The sequence below is a fragment of the Hippoglossus hippoglossus genome, chromosome 12 (genome assembly GCF_009819705.1).
Source record: "Hippoglossus hippoglossus isolate fHipHip1 chromosome 12, fHipHip1.pri, whole genome shotgun sequence".
Classification (NCBI taxonomy): domain Eukaryota; kingdom Metazoa; phylum Chordata; class Actinopteri; order Pleuronectiformes; family Pleuronectidae; genus Hippoglossus; species Hippoglossus hippoglossus.
In genome coordinates, this window is record NC_047162.1 from 13,857,242 (window position 1) to 13,869,994 (window position 12,753).

Sequence of the window (12,753 nt, forward strand, 5' to 3'; positions counted from 1 at the left end):
GTGTATCTGATGTTATTATAAAGTGACATCATCTGCTGCACATTTATTTTTGTTTAAAACACAGAACAAATGTAAGGAGAGGAAAGGCAAATTTATTTGCATAGCTTATTATCATACACAGGGGTCATTCAGTGTGCTCTGTAGGAATAACCAAGCATAGAAGTACAGATGAAATGCACCAAAACATTATAAACATTACATTAATAATAAAGTATAGAAAAACACAAATTATATATCAGATCATGTCTAATTAAAGTGCAGGATTAAGTGATTAAGTGATGGCACTGGATAATAATAATAAACATTAGCATTTCATCCTGTTTAGTTCACCCAATTTATTTTAATTTTTATTGTCATCATAAGTCATAATAAACCATCAGCCTCTGTGACAGTGGGTCTGAAGTCCTGTTTGATTTCAGGGAGGGCATGTATGAGTTAGAGAGAGAGAAGAACTGGAGAGACAGGAAAGTTTGTTTGATGGTTTTCAGTGTGACTTTCATATTGCATCATTGTAACTGCCTGTTGCAAAACTAAAGCCTTATCATACATTAGGCTCTGTGTAAATAATAATAGATTAATGCAGGCTACTGGGCCATCATTCAAAATAATGTAGCAGGTGTCAGGGCAGCATGAAGATCCATACCGTGTGTTGGGTGGCACTACTTGTCTGTCGCTATTTATTTATCAAGGGGTGCAAAGTTGACCTGAGGTCAAATTTCTATATGATTAAATTAATGTGTATAAAATCCAGGTGAGGAATAAAGGTGATACTGAAGAGGAACAGTTGTGACATCATGTGGCCCTAAAGGAGCATTGCATTGATATTGCAAAGGAAAGGAACCAGACCAGAAGTGGTGAGATAAGACGAACAAGTGAACTTCCTGAGTGCTTTTCTGTCTGTAAAGGAATTAAAGGTTTGTTCGTTTTTTAATTACTTGTGCTCTTATTCAAAATACCCTACGGAATAATATAAATTGTGTGTGAAAATTTAGAAATAAACATAACATTGTAATTTGTCAAGCTAGTAGAGGGAACTAACATTTTCCAGTAAATTTCAGTCTGGCTTCTTTTAATAAGACAACATTGCTTAAGGTGACATTTTAATGAGGGCAGACAAAGGTGAATTCTCCATTTGAATTGTTCTTGATTGATCTGCTGCCTGCGACACAATTGATCACACAATTCTAATTGACAGAATACAGGTTGTTAAAAGTCCATATCAATGATTTAGTTTCCTCCTCTGCTCCTCTAGTATGTGTCCCACAAGTTTTGATCCTTGGACCGATCTTGTTTTCATTGCATATGCTTCCTATAGGCCACCCACTCAACTCTTTAGGGGTCCGCTGTTTCCAATGTGATCTGGAAGGAGGATAACAGAGGACATTTAGGCTAAAGACTATATTAATCATAATAATGATGATGATGATGATGATGATGACTCTTATTCTTATTATTCAATTATTAATAATTGAATTCGTTCAACGGTAAGTTGTTATATTATATTATATTACATTATATTGTGAGGTGTCAGTTTATAACCTTAACTTACTCCATCTAAAGTTAAAACCACATGAAGGACAAACTGGGAACTGAGATTTGTTAAAAACTATGAACTCAGGGCAGAGACGTCATTAAAGACAACGCCCATTTCCGTATAACGGGGTCGTCGACAGGACCAGCTGCCCAATCAGCAACCAATGCGGAAGTGAATACGGTTTCATTTCATGTAAACTGAGCTGGGGGGAGAAAAAAACCGACCCAGGCATCATCAGCCTCCTCCGGGTAGAGGAGGAGACCCTGCCCGTACTTTGACAGCTCTGTGCGGACGTGTCAGCGACCAGTCAACCGTGTGACACAGCTAGCTTTACACGGTTTGTTTTCGGGGGAAGATGCTAAGCTAACTCCCTCGAGCGAACTGCATACAAAGACAAGCTTGAAGCTAACCTGGCAGCATTGCTTAAAACAAAAAAAAAAAGAATGACGTTGAACTAGCAAGTTGTTAGCTGGCTAGCGGCTGTGGTGGCTAGCCAGTGTTAGCATCCACACTGTGTCACCCTGTCATCACTTTGGTAACTACCTTATTATTTCATACTTTCATTTAGCCTCACAATTCTTTTTAACATTTAAGAAGCGTTAGCAGCGCTTTAGCTTCCTCCAGCTATAGCCTCTGGTTTTTCTCCACAGGCTAACATTACGAGGTGTTTATCGTGGATCAGCTGTAGCCCGTTGTTCTAACACGGGTAGCGGTCGGCTGGGGCGTGTGCGCGCGTTGCGTGTGTGTGATGGACGCAACAAGACAGCATCAACTACAGGACAACCACAGTGGAGACATGGGAGATGGAGTTTGGACTCTCCACCGGGATGAACACCACTGGGGCCGTGCAGGAGGACACCTGTGCCCGCTGGACAGCTTGATTTGCTGTGGGCGTTGGACAAAGGACCGGGAGCTTCATTGTCCACATTCACCCGAGGCCAGAACACATGAGGGTGATAAGAAGTACACTTCGCACGGTCCACCCTGCTGACACTGGGATGATGATGATGTTCAAGACCCTGCTGATCACCAGTCTTCTGGGCTGGGGACAATGTCAGGAGAGCCACAGCATGACACCAGAGGAGAAGAATGTTATCAGGTGAAGAATCACAAATTGATGCTGATAATCTGTGGTTATGAAAGTCTGCACTTATTTTTAAAAAACAAGTGTCTTTTTCCCATTTGATTAATTTGTGTTTTCAACTTTTTGCAGGGACCAAATTGTTGAAATGTTCGATCATGCTTACGGGAGTTACATGGTAAGATGTTTACTTATATTTCTCTTCACAGTCACCAAAGTGTTTGCTCATTGTGGGAACTGTTGGGTTTCTCCATAAAGTTTAAGGTCTCGAGTCTCGACCTTAATATGTTTAGTTTGGTGCTTGAAATTGAACTGAATTGATTCCCTTTTATTTAAGTTCATTAATTTTTTGCCCTGGATTTTGTGAAGCACTTTGTTACCTTGTTTTGATAAGTGCTGTACAAATAAAGTTATTATTATTACATTTATATATGCATGTTTCTGTTTTCTGGAAGGACGTTTTAAAAAAAAAAAAGTGCTCACAACCAGTACATTGTGCCCTGTGGCCTTCGTTGCATCCATTATACATTGCACCAGTGGTGGGACGGAGTCCTCAGTTGCATAAGCAGAGGACTGCTAATTTCATTTTCCCTCTAGAGAATTTTCCACCCTCCAGCCATCTTTCCTTAATGACCCATTTTCAGTGGACTATTATATGAAGCCTAAACCATCACTATTGGTTTCCTTTGCAGAAATATGCCTATCCAGCAGATGAACTGATGCCTCTGAGCTGCAGGGGGAGAGTCCGGGGCCAGGAACCCAACAGAGGGGACATTGATGACTCCTTGGGAAAGTATGTTCATCATCCACTGGTATCACGAGCCTAGAAAGATCCAGGGAGGTTAATGAGGCCACAGTTAAATTCCTTAAAGAATAACATCAGTTGGCATTAGTGCAGGTTTCATTTGGACTGCTGTGTCTCTTTACAGCTTTCCTTCAAAGAACTGGGCTACAGTGTTTTTAAACTTGTGTGTTGCAGATTGTAAAAAAAAACTATTGGTATAAAAACACCTGTACTTTGGCATTTTTCAAGAAAAAGTCCTTTAAAATTATATTTACTAGAAGGCTGTAAATTATATACTTTATGTATCACAAGCATCATAATGTCATTGCACTGCAGATGCAGCAGATTTGACATTTAACAGTCTGTGGCTCATTATAAAATACACTGGATCAATGTAAAAGTCGGACACCAACTCATGCTGTGCCCCCCCACTCATCATAACATTTCCTCCTCCTCTGTAGGTTTTCTCTCACGTTGATTGACACCCTTGATACCCTGGTGGTGAGTACTTGCTTTTCCGGTTTCCTAGCCTGAAATGTAGTTTTTATGCTATTTTAGTTTTTTCTCGCCATATGTTTTTGGATTTTCTTTTCCACATTTTAACAGTAGATGTATGTGTTCCTGTCTTTTTGTGTGTGAGCAGGTGTTAAACAAGCTTGATGAGTTTGAGGACGCAGTGAAGAAGGCTGTGAGCGAAGTACGCCTGGACAACGATGTGGTGGTGTCTGTGTTTGAGACCAACATCAGGGTTTTGGGGTATGAAACATATTTTTAATATATTTACTTTTTTAATCGATTAGTTTTAATTACAAAAGTGGAAGGTTTTCGATTTGACTCCACCTCAGTACAAGATTATACCATTACTTAACAGAAATGTCCTTCTGTATATAGTGTTGTATCTTTCTTCTGCATTTTGTACTTTTAAAAGAAACATTTAATAATATGTCTTCTCTTCATTTATTTCTCTTTAGAGGGCTCCTGGGGGCCCATGTAATGGCTGACCTGCTCCGTCAGCGTGGGGACAGGATGCAGTGGTATCAAGACGAGCTCCTGCACATGGCCAAAGAGCTGGGCCATCGATTACTGCCTGCCTTCAACACCACAAGTGGCCTTCCCTACCCTAAGGTGCTGCTTATTTATTTATAAATATCACTATCACAATGTTTTATTTTGGATCTTAAGTATGTTAATGCAACATCATTATTGTCATTATCATTTTCACTGCATTGAGAGAGAACAGAACTAATGAAGAACACACATTTCTTATTTTAGTATTCAACTAAAAATAGTTTGAACTGAGTGCGAAGACATTAATCTTTCCTTCTTTGTTTTACTAGGTGAATCTGAGGTATGGTGTCCAGAACCCACTTTCACGCACAGGCACTGAATCGGACACCTGCACAGCCTGTGCAGGAACAATGATCCTGGAGTTTGCTGCCCTCAGCAGACTGACAGGAGAGTCTGTGTTTGAGGTATTACCTCCCTCTGCCTCTCTATGAATTAGTCTTTTTTTTACAGAGTTTGCAGTGTTTTTCTCCTACACACCTGCGTAGAGACTCAGATCTAAGTTAGGAATACAGTATGCAGCACAGTATATACAATACTGATGCCAGTTTTTTACCCGAAACATTCTAAGGATACAATACGTACTGTTTTACAGGAACATGCCAGGAAGGCTATGGATGTCCTGTGGGAGAGGAGACAGAGAGGAAGTGACTTGGTTGGGACTGTCATCAACATCCATAACGGAGAATGGGTCCGCAGGGGTGAGGCGAATTAAACACACACATACATGGTAACATCAAAACTGGAACGAGATGAAAACTACACATGTTCTAACACATGAAGTGGACTGTCAGTATGATACAGAAGAGTGATAGTTACATTACATACGCACACAGCTCTATATTTAAACTACATCGACACCCTCACTTCTGTGTTTTCAGAGAGTGGAGTTGGTGCTGGTATCGACTCGTACTATGAATATCTGATGAAGGCCTATATTCTTCTCGGAGATAATGTTTTTCTGGAGAGGTTCAACGTTGTAAGTTTTCCATCCCTCACATACTTCTTCCATCTGGCACCTGCAGTATTCGTGCTCCACGTTGCAACGTGGATTTTCTTCATACTGTTATTGACTGGAGACTTTTTCCACAGTTTGCTAATCAAATTTTCATGATGTTTGTCTATAACAGCACTACAGTGCAATTATGAAGTACATCAGTCAGCCTCCCCTGCTGCTCAATGTGCACATGCACAACCCCACTGTGAGCGTGCGCAGCTGGATGGACTCCCTCCTGGCATTCTTCCCCGGCTTACAGGTCAGAGAGATGCGCTCCATAGATGCACTTGGTTAATTACATTAACATCCATTAAACATGGTACTGGAGTGGTTGTTATTTCATGTTCCTGGATTGACATTGTATTTTTCACACAGGTTTTAAGAGGAGATCTGAAACCTGCCATTGAGACTCATGAGATGCTTTACCAAGTCACCAAACAGCACAAGTTTCTTCCAGAGGTAAATAATTGATTAATGATGTTTAGTTAGCAAATATTAAGTATCTTTAATAATCTCATATCATGTTATTCATAATTTTACACAATTGGATTCTTATTTGTGATACAATAAGTTTCCTATCGATTCAAATAAGGAACTGAAACGGTAAGCAGTACAGAAATCTGCCATTTCCTTTTCCACTGACCTCATCGAAATAAATATGTGACAGATTTAGGTACTTTATTATAATAATGAAAACATCCAATATTGCTATAAAGCAGCCCCACATGTGACTGCAGGAATATACCTCAGTGTAAGTAGTATAACTAAATCAGCACCAGTACACATTATACCCCAATAGCCAGCACATTTAAAGTTATGACACATTTATGCTGAAGTTGGTGTGTAAATTGACAAATTAAGAAACAAGTGGAAATTTCGGTCTTGTAGCATTTTAAGATATTAATCAATATAAGGAAAATGTTTTTAGAAGAAGCTAATGTCACTAACTACTTTCTCTTTCTTTGGTTGATCTCCCTGCAGGCTTTCACTACAGAGTTCAGAGTTCATTGGGGCCAACACCTACTGAGACCAGAGTTTGCAGAAAGCACCTACTACCTCTATAAGGTGAAGAAGCTGATTGGACAGTGTCACAGACAGAGATAAACTCCACAGTATTCTTCGCTAAAAAAGTTCTGTGATGTTTGGTGGAGGTTTGGGTAACAGTATTGGGTTAAGCCAGTCAGAAGTAGAGTAGAGGCAGGTATTCGCCTGTATAAAAAAATGTATTTAAATTTAATTTGATTTTTCAGGCCACTGGTGACCCCTACTACCTCAGGGTGGGTCAGTCCATTGTGGAAAAGCTCAACGCCTACACCAGGGTGCCTTGCGGGTTTGCTGCGGTGCAAGATGTCCGCACTGGGGCACATGAAGACAGGTATCATGTGAGAAAATTGCCATTACAGACATGAATGCACCTGAAATGTGTAGGTTGTCAATGTTGATGATATAAATGTTGTAGTCGAACGTCAGAACATCTCTGATGAAGGTTTTTAAACCCTCTGTTTCTGTGTATTATAACTTGTGTAGGATGGACTCCTTCTTCCTGGCAGAGATGTTTAAATACCTCTACCTGCTGTTTTCCGAGAAGAGCCAGCTGCCAATCGACATTGATGACTACATCTTCACCACAGAGGCTCACCTCCTCCCTGTCTCTCTCTCTATCACCCAGTCGCCCTGTCAAGGAAACATTACGGTGAGAACTCATCACTAACACAGGTCCACACGCTATAGTACAGGGTTAAATGTTGGATCTCTGACTGATGCAAGCTCATTCTTCAACCAAGGGTATTTTTACATGACATGGCTGTATTTGTAATGCAGAGTTAAAACACCGACTGACACTTGAACATGTAAATCGTCATAGTGTGTCAGAATGTAATGGCTGAAAAGGTTTGTTAAACTGTGGCTTATGTTCTCCAGGAGACTGTTCCTGTTTCTCAAGAAGAAGATCTGTTCACCCACTCCTGCCCCAGCACAGAAACGTTGTTTCCCAATAACCCTTCATTTGCCAAAACCATCCGGGACAGCTTCAAATATCTCACTGGGGTGGGACGAGTCTTCCGACCTTTACCTGTGAGGTCTGTCCAGTCACATGGGGATTTTGATTTTAGAGTGAAATCATTGAGGAACCTGTTAGCCGTTGTTATTATTTAGAGTTTTAACCTGTGTGTTTGTACTTTACAGGGAAATCGAACTGCCTCTCCATGATAACGGCATGGAGCCGGTGGAGTTTTTGAGAAGCATGGGCATCTCTCTCACTCCACTGCACGAGGTCACAGCAGGGGACGCTGGGAGTCGGAAGGTATTTTTGTGCTCGTCTCAAAAGACTTGGAAGTTCTGCCAAAATTATAATCAAATTATTTCTTCATCTTATCAGCCATGCTTTGCTCTGTGTTTACTTCATCAGTGCTTATGCGGTAGAAAATGGATTTCTGATCTCATTTAAATGGTTTATAAGAATTGGGTTAATTACGTTAACAAAGTGAAAATTGGGTCATGATGATGAAAATGCCTGGAATGTAGATTTCCATGTAGATTACTGCATCCATCATTTTCAACCCAGTTTTTTAAAATATTCATCCCTTCAGCGGCATAAAGGAGTATACAGGGTGAAACTTGTGGCAGAGGTGAGCCAGACATTGGATGAGGAAGAGGTGGTGCCTCATATTGTTCAGCTCATATCACCCCCGTTTCTGGGTCGGACCATCCTCACAGCCGGACCTGCGAAGTTTGGAAAGGACCTCTCCAAACAGGAGCATGGGGTGAGCTTCCAGTGTGACAGTAATATAATATGCAAACAAGTCGTATAATTTACACATGTAGAATAGAAACAGTCTGATTAACCACTATCAAGCCAATGGCCAACTCCACACCTATTTAAGATGCACAATAACTACTTGTGCCACAGGTGAAGGGCAGCCTTGTGAAAGCCTCCCCCTACACTGCCTGTGGGCCAATAGAAAATGCAGTGGAACTTGAAGGCCACATTGCTCTGGCGCTGCGCGGCGACTGCATGTTTGCTGCAAAGGCTCGTTGGCTACAGGAGGCCGGAGCTATAGCAGTCATCTTTATAGGTGAGGACCTGAAATAAGATCGTATTTTTGCCTCCAGTACTGCTAAACGCTTAGTATGCAGAGTTTAGTACAACCTCTAAACACTGTCAAGAGTGATTCTAGTGATTAATGTCCCTTCATTTTTTTTAGACCACCGTGAAGGAAGTAACAGCGAGGAGACTCCCCTCTTCCAGATGGTTGGAGATGGAGACTCCACTGAAGACATTAGCCTGGCTTTGGTCTTCCTGTTTAGCCGCGAGGGTGCAGTGCTCACTGATGCTCTGGAGGAACATCACAATGTGGATGTGCTGCTGCTGCCCAAGGAGAGGCAGATGGGACACGGTGAGAGGCAGGAGGAGGCCGATTTAAAGGAGGAGGTGGTGATAGTCTATATTTTTCTTATAATAAACAAATCCAACCAACTGTCTTTAAATAGTTTTCAACTTCCCCTGCCTGTAACAGCACCAAGCTCCTTTGTACTGAAGACCTACATCTTTAAAAACAGTTAATATTTACACTATATACTATATATACTGCGAGAGAAATTCAAATCTGAATTGAATTTCTCTCGCAGATGTAATGCTTCTCTGTTCTCACATTATGGTTTTGCATTTTTCTGTCTTTCCTCCTCCTTCTCCAGATAAGATAGACAAACCTTTTGGCATGAACATCAAACTCCGCCTCGCAGAGGAGGGGGAGCTGGAGGACGGGGAAGCCAGAGGGCCCACGCTGGAGTTTATCTTGGATAAAGAAGAGTTGCTTCTCCAAGAGGAAGATGAGCTCAGAGGAGAACAACCTTCACAGCAGCAGCAGCAGTTCTGCTCGAAGGCGACAGAGAATGACAGGACTGAACCATGTTCAGCAGATTCCTCTCGACCCACAACTCCGGACCAGACCTAAATCCCCGACCATGAAGTAGCCAAGTTTCCGAACACTGATCCTTGTCAGTTTCAGAGTGGCATGTGCCTCGGAGCCCCTCACTGCCCCACATGGAGCCCTAACTGACCCAGCCTGCATGTTTACAGCCAAGCAGTGTGATGGCCACACTCATATCCTGCCTTGACTTTGAAACGTGGTTCTATATTTATTAGACGGTCGGTTGTAGCTTTTATTCTGTGTGGTGCAGGAAATGAAACTAAAGTAGTTTAAAGGCCAAAAACTGTAGGAATGAGTTGGCTGGGCTGGTGCTTCCTTAACCTAGCCTGTAGTATTGCTGTAGGCACATAGAAGGTGCACACAGTGATAATGACATAGATCATTAACAACAATTAAAACTTACCTCACCTTAGAGGAGAAGAACATAGATAAGGCAACAAAAAAAAGCTATGTTTTTTATGCAATGCAGTTTGTTTTTGATCTAGATTGCACCTTTCACATGAACAAGTACTGTTAAATATTCTGTGACGATGAATTATTTGGCCAGTAGGTGGTGTTAGCGGCTTTTACCTCGCAGTAATATAATGTTGGCAGATGAAGGAGAAGAACTGGGGCCAATTTGGAAAGTTTATTTTACTTTTTAATAGTAAACAACTTCAGGGAATTTTTTGTGTGTGTGTGTTTTGCTATAGTGTGCGTGCAAGATGTGTAACAACTGTAATACCTGAGAAAGCATCTCACCTGAAACATCGCGATCATTCAAAACCCTCTAAAATCTCTACATAGTTGTCATCCGGTGAATTCTTCATGAATCTTTTTTTTAAGTCGTAATTAATCATCTCATCTTAAAAACATTGTAAAATGACCAAAGCTGATTTTCTTGAAAAGAATGAAGTGTGCAGTTACTCTCCGCTCCAGATGCAGTATCACAGGTTGGTCTGCAGTCTCTGACTGCTTTGCACTTTGAAACACGGGTACGATCATCTGTGTTAGATCCAAACAGAATTGACCATTCAGCCTGTCTTTGCATTTGCTTGTGTGATTGTGTGTGTGTGTGCGTGCTTGTACTTATATATTAGTGAGGACCATTTGGAGCATAGACCTTGGGTGAGGACATTTTTGGAACCTGGTCCTCACTTTTTCAAAGACTTGTTTCAGGGTTAAAAGACTTGGTTTTAATGTCAGGGTTCAACAATTAGTAGTGTTGGTTAAGGTCAGGGTAAGGGGCTGGCAAATGCATCATGCCAATGAGTGTCCTCACTAAGATATAAGTAGAAGAATGCGTGTGTGTGTGTGTTGCCGTAGCGATGTCTGTGAGGAATACTGGAGAACAGCAAATTTTGCATCATACGAAATGCAAACTGTAAAGACCAATTGTTGTCATGCACATTGTTTTAAAAGCATGACTCAACTGTACTCCACTAATCGATTGGAAGGATTTTCTATCGAGTTTTTGTTTCAAGATTTAATTTAAGATTAAAAAAAAAAATGTTAATTCGAAATATATTAGTCTTTCCCTCATTCACACTCTAGACTAATGACATTGTTTTTGGGGGGCATTATTAAGTATAATGATATCATGCAACAGTTGAGAAAGATGCATTACGCTTTAATTAGTTTGTTCATATTCAGTTGCTTTTTTTCTCACTAATAATTTGTCGCACGTGTTTCGGGTTTTTGTGGTACATGAGATGTGAGCTGTAGTTTGTGTGGGAGAAGCAGTGTGTGTTTTCTGTCATGTTTTGTACAGTGGAACCTTTTCCCAATGCTGCTGAGTTTATTTCTAGTCTTAATCCAACATGACATTTTATTTTTGTGTTGAGCCTGTGTGAGGCACTGCCCAACCCGTATACCTCAGGACTGTATGTAACTAATCACAGGAAAAAGGACCATGGACAGGGAGGGGGGGGGGTTCTTTTTTCTTATATTATTACATTTCAGGCTATTTAATTTAATTCTGTTTTCTACGGTTTCTGTTGATCAGTGGCTGAGGGTGAATAAGTGCCAAAAGAGATGCATGACAAGGCTCCGGTTTCCTTTTCCATATCCTCTATCTGTTCAGTTTCTGACTGTGAGCTCAGGCGGGTGCCGTCAATAAACTCAAAAATCACACTTTCAAACCTGTTTCCCTCTTTTATTTCTGTATTTGAGGATTTTCTCTGCAACATAATTCCAACTGGAAACAAATGGAGAGTTTCATCGCTGCACTATGGAGACAAAACATCCTTCTCTTAGGTTTCACTCAGGACTTATTCTTAAATAACTTGTCATAAGGATGCTGTTGCCATGCGTTCCTACCTTGTGTTTTTATTCAGTAGCCATAGTGATTGTGGAGATTTTTTCTCTTGCTGTGATAATGAATTCCGTCAGTAAGGCACGTTTAGTTTATAAAGTTAAAGGTTTTGTGGGACATCAAAATTGAACTTAAGTGGATTAAAATTCACTAACAGGTATTTCTTGCAGGATAAACGCGCCATGTTTAGTTTTTCACACCAGACAGACAGAGCTGCACTTCTAACTGATGCTGCAGAGTTGAAAGGTTTCCTCTGCAGAGCCAGGAAAATAATGACAGGCTCTTCCCCTCCTGGTCACATAGTGTTCACCTCAGGTACAGACGGTACAGGAGCATCCAATGTCCAACAGATAGACTCAAGTACAGTTTCTTCCCCTGGATCAAGGAATTATCCGATGTCTCTAAACTCTACCAGTTCATATTCACAACATCTTTAAGTGCAATATATATCTGTGCAATAACAAAGAGGGAACTACTCTTCTGTTTTATTGTATTTTGATTGTGTCATTATTGGGTTGTGTCTCGTGTCGGATTTTAAACTTGTTTTTATTTTTTTTTAATCAATTTGCACTGATTTTTAGAAGTAGCATCTCTAATTTCGTTGTACTGCTTTCTCTTGTACAATGACAGTACATTCTATTCTATTCTATTCTAATTCTGTCCTTGGTATTTGTTTGGATGTCTGCTTCTTTCAGCTCTGACCAAACAAACAGGCCGGGTCTGTCAGCTGCCTGACTGTTTGTAAAAGAGTAATAGAGTTAATGGATGGTTATTGTTTGTTTATGTGAAGTGTATTCATTCCTTTTTAAAATGTCTCCTGAGGCGTCACCTCACTGCACCTGCTCCATTCTGCTGAACTGGAAAACCATCACTTTATTTGCTCATTGACTTCAACCACCATCTTCTTTATTATGAACTCATCCACGTTGCTTCATGTGATACCGATGAATACAAATGAATGAACGATGAGTCGATAAACCATTAAAGTAGTTTTGATGAATGCATGACGTTTTTCTACGTCATCACGTCGTCACGTAATTCCTGCGTTGTGTCCTATGGTTGTGTCTTGT

At 40.7% G+C, this 12,753-nt stretch overlaps 1 protein-coding gene across 1 annotated transcript; it reads left to right on the top strand.

Annotated features, from left to right (window-relative positions):
- The first annotated feature begins 1,659 nt into the window (after positions 1-1,659).
- On the top strand, positions 1,660-11,502 carry si:ch211-282j22.3 (ER degradation-enhancing alpha-mannosidase-like protein 3). The gene is made up of 21 exons (XM_034602143.1): positions 1,660-2,069; positions 2,185-2,633; positions 2,748-2,793; positions 3,308-3,408; positions 3,861-3,900; positions 4,043-4,155; positions 4,371-4,524; positions 4,737-4,871; positions 5,060-5,165; positions 5,346-5,443; positions 5,595-5,720; positions 5,837-5,920; positions 6,443-6,526; positions 6,712-6,836; positions 6,989-7,154; positions 7,382-7,539; positions 7,646-7,763; positions 8,050-8,223; positions 8,370-8,535; positions 8,665-8,856; positions 9,155-11,502. Exons 2-21 carry the CDS (start codon positions 2,482-2,484, stop codon positions 9,412-9,414), a joined length of 2,598 nt encoding a protein of 865 aa, XP_034458034.1. The 5' UTR covers positions 1,660-2,069; positions 2,185-2,481; the 3' UTR covers positions 9,415-11,502.
- Positions 11,503-12,753: the final 1,251 nt, after the last annotated feature.

Excerpts from the sequence above, each read along its gene's own strand:
- si:ch211-282j22.3 (XM_034602143.1), top strand. The coding sequence starts at position 2,482 with ATGAGGGTGATAAGAAGTACACTTCGCACGGTCCACCCTGCTGACACT. Across the intron at positions 5,444-5,594 it reads TTCTGGAGAGGTTCAACGTT|CACTACAGTGCAATTATGAA; the intron begins GTAAGTTTTCCA and ends TGTCTATAACAG. Across the intron at positions 8,224-8,369 it reads TCTCCAAACAGGAGCATGGG|GTGAAGGGCAGCCTTGTGAA; the intron begins GTGAGCTTCCAG and ends CTTGTGCCACAG.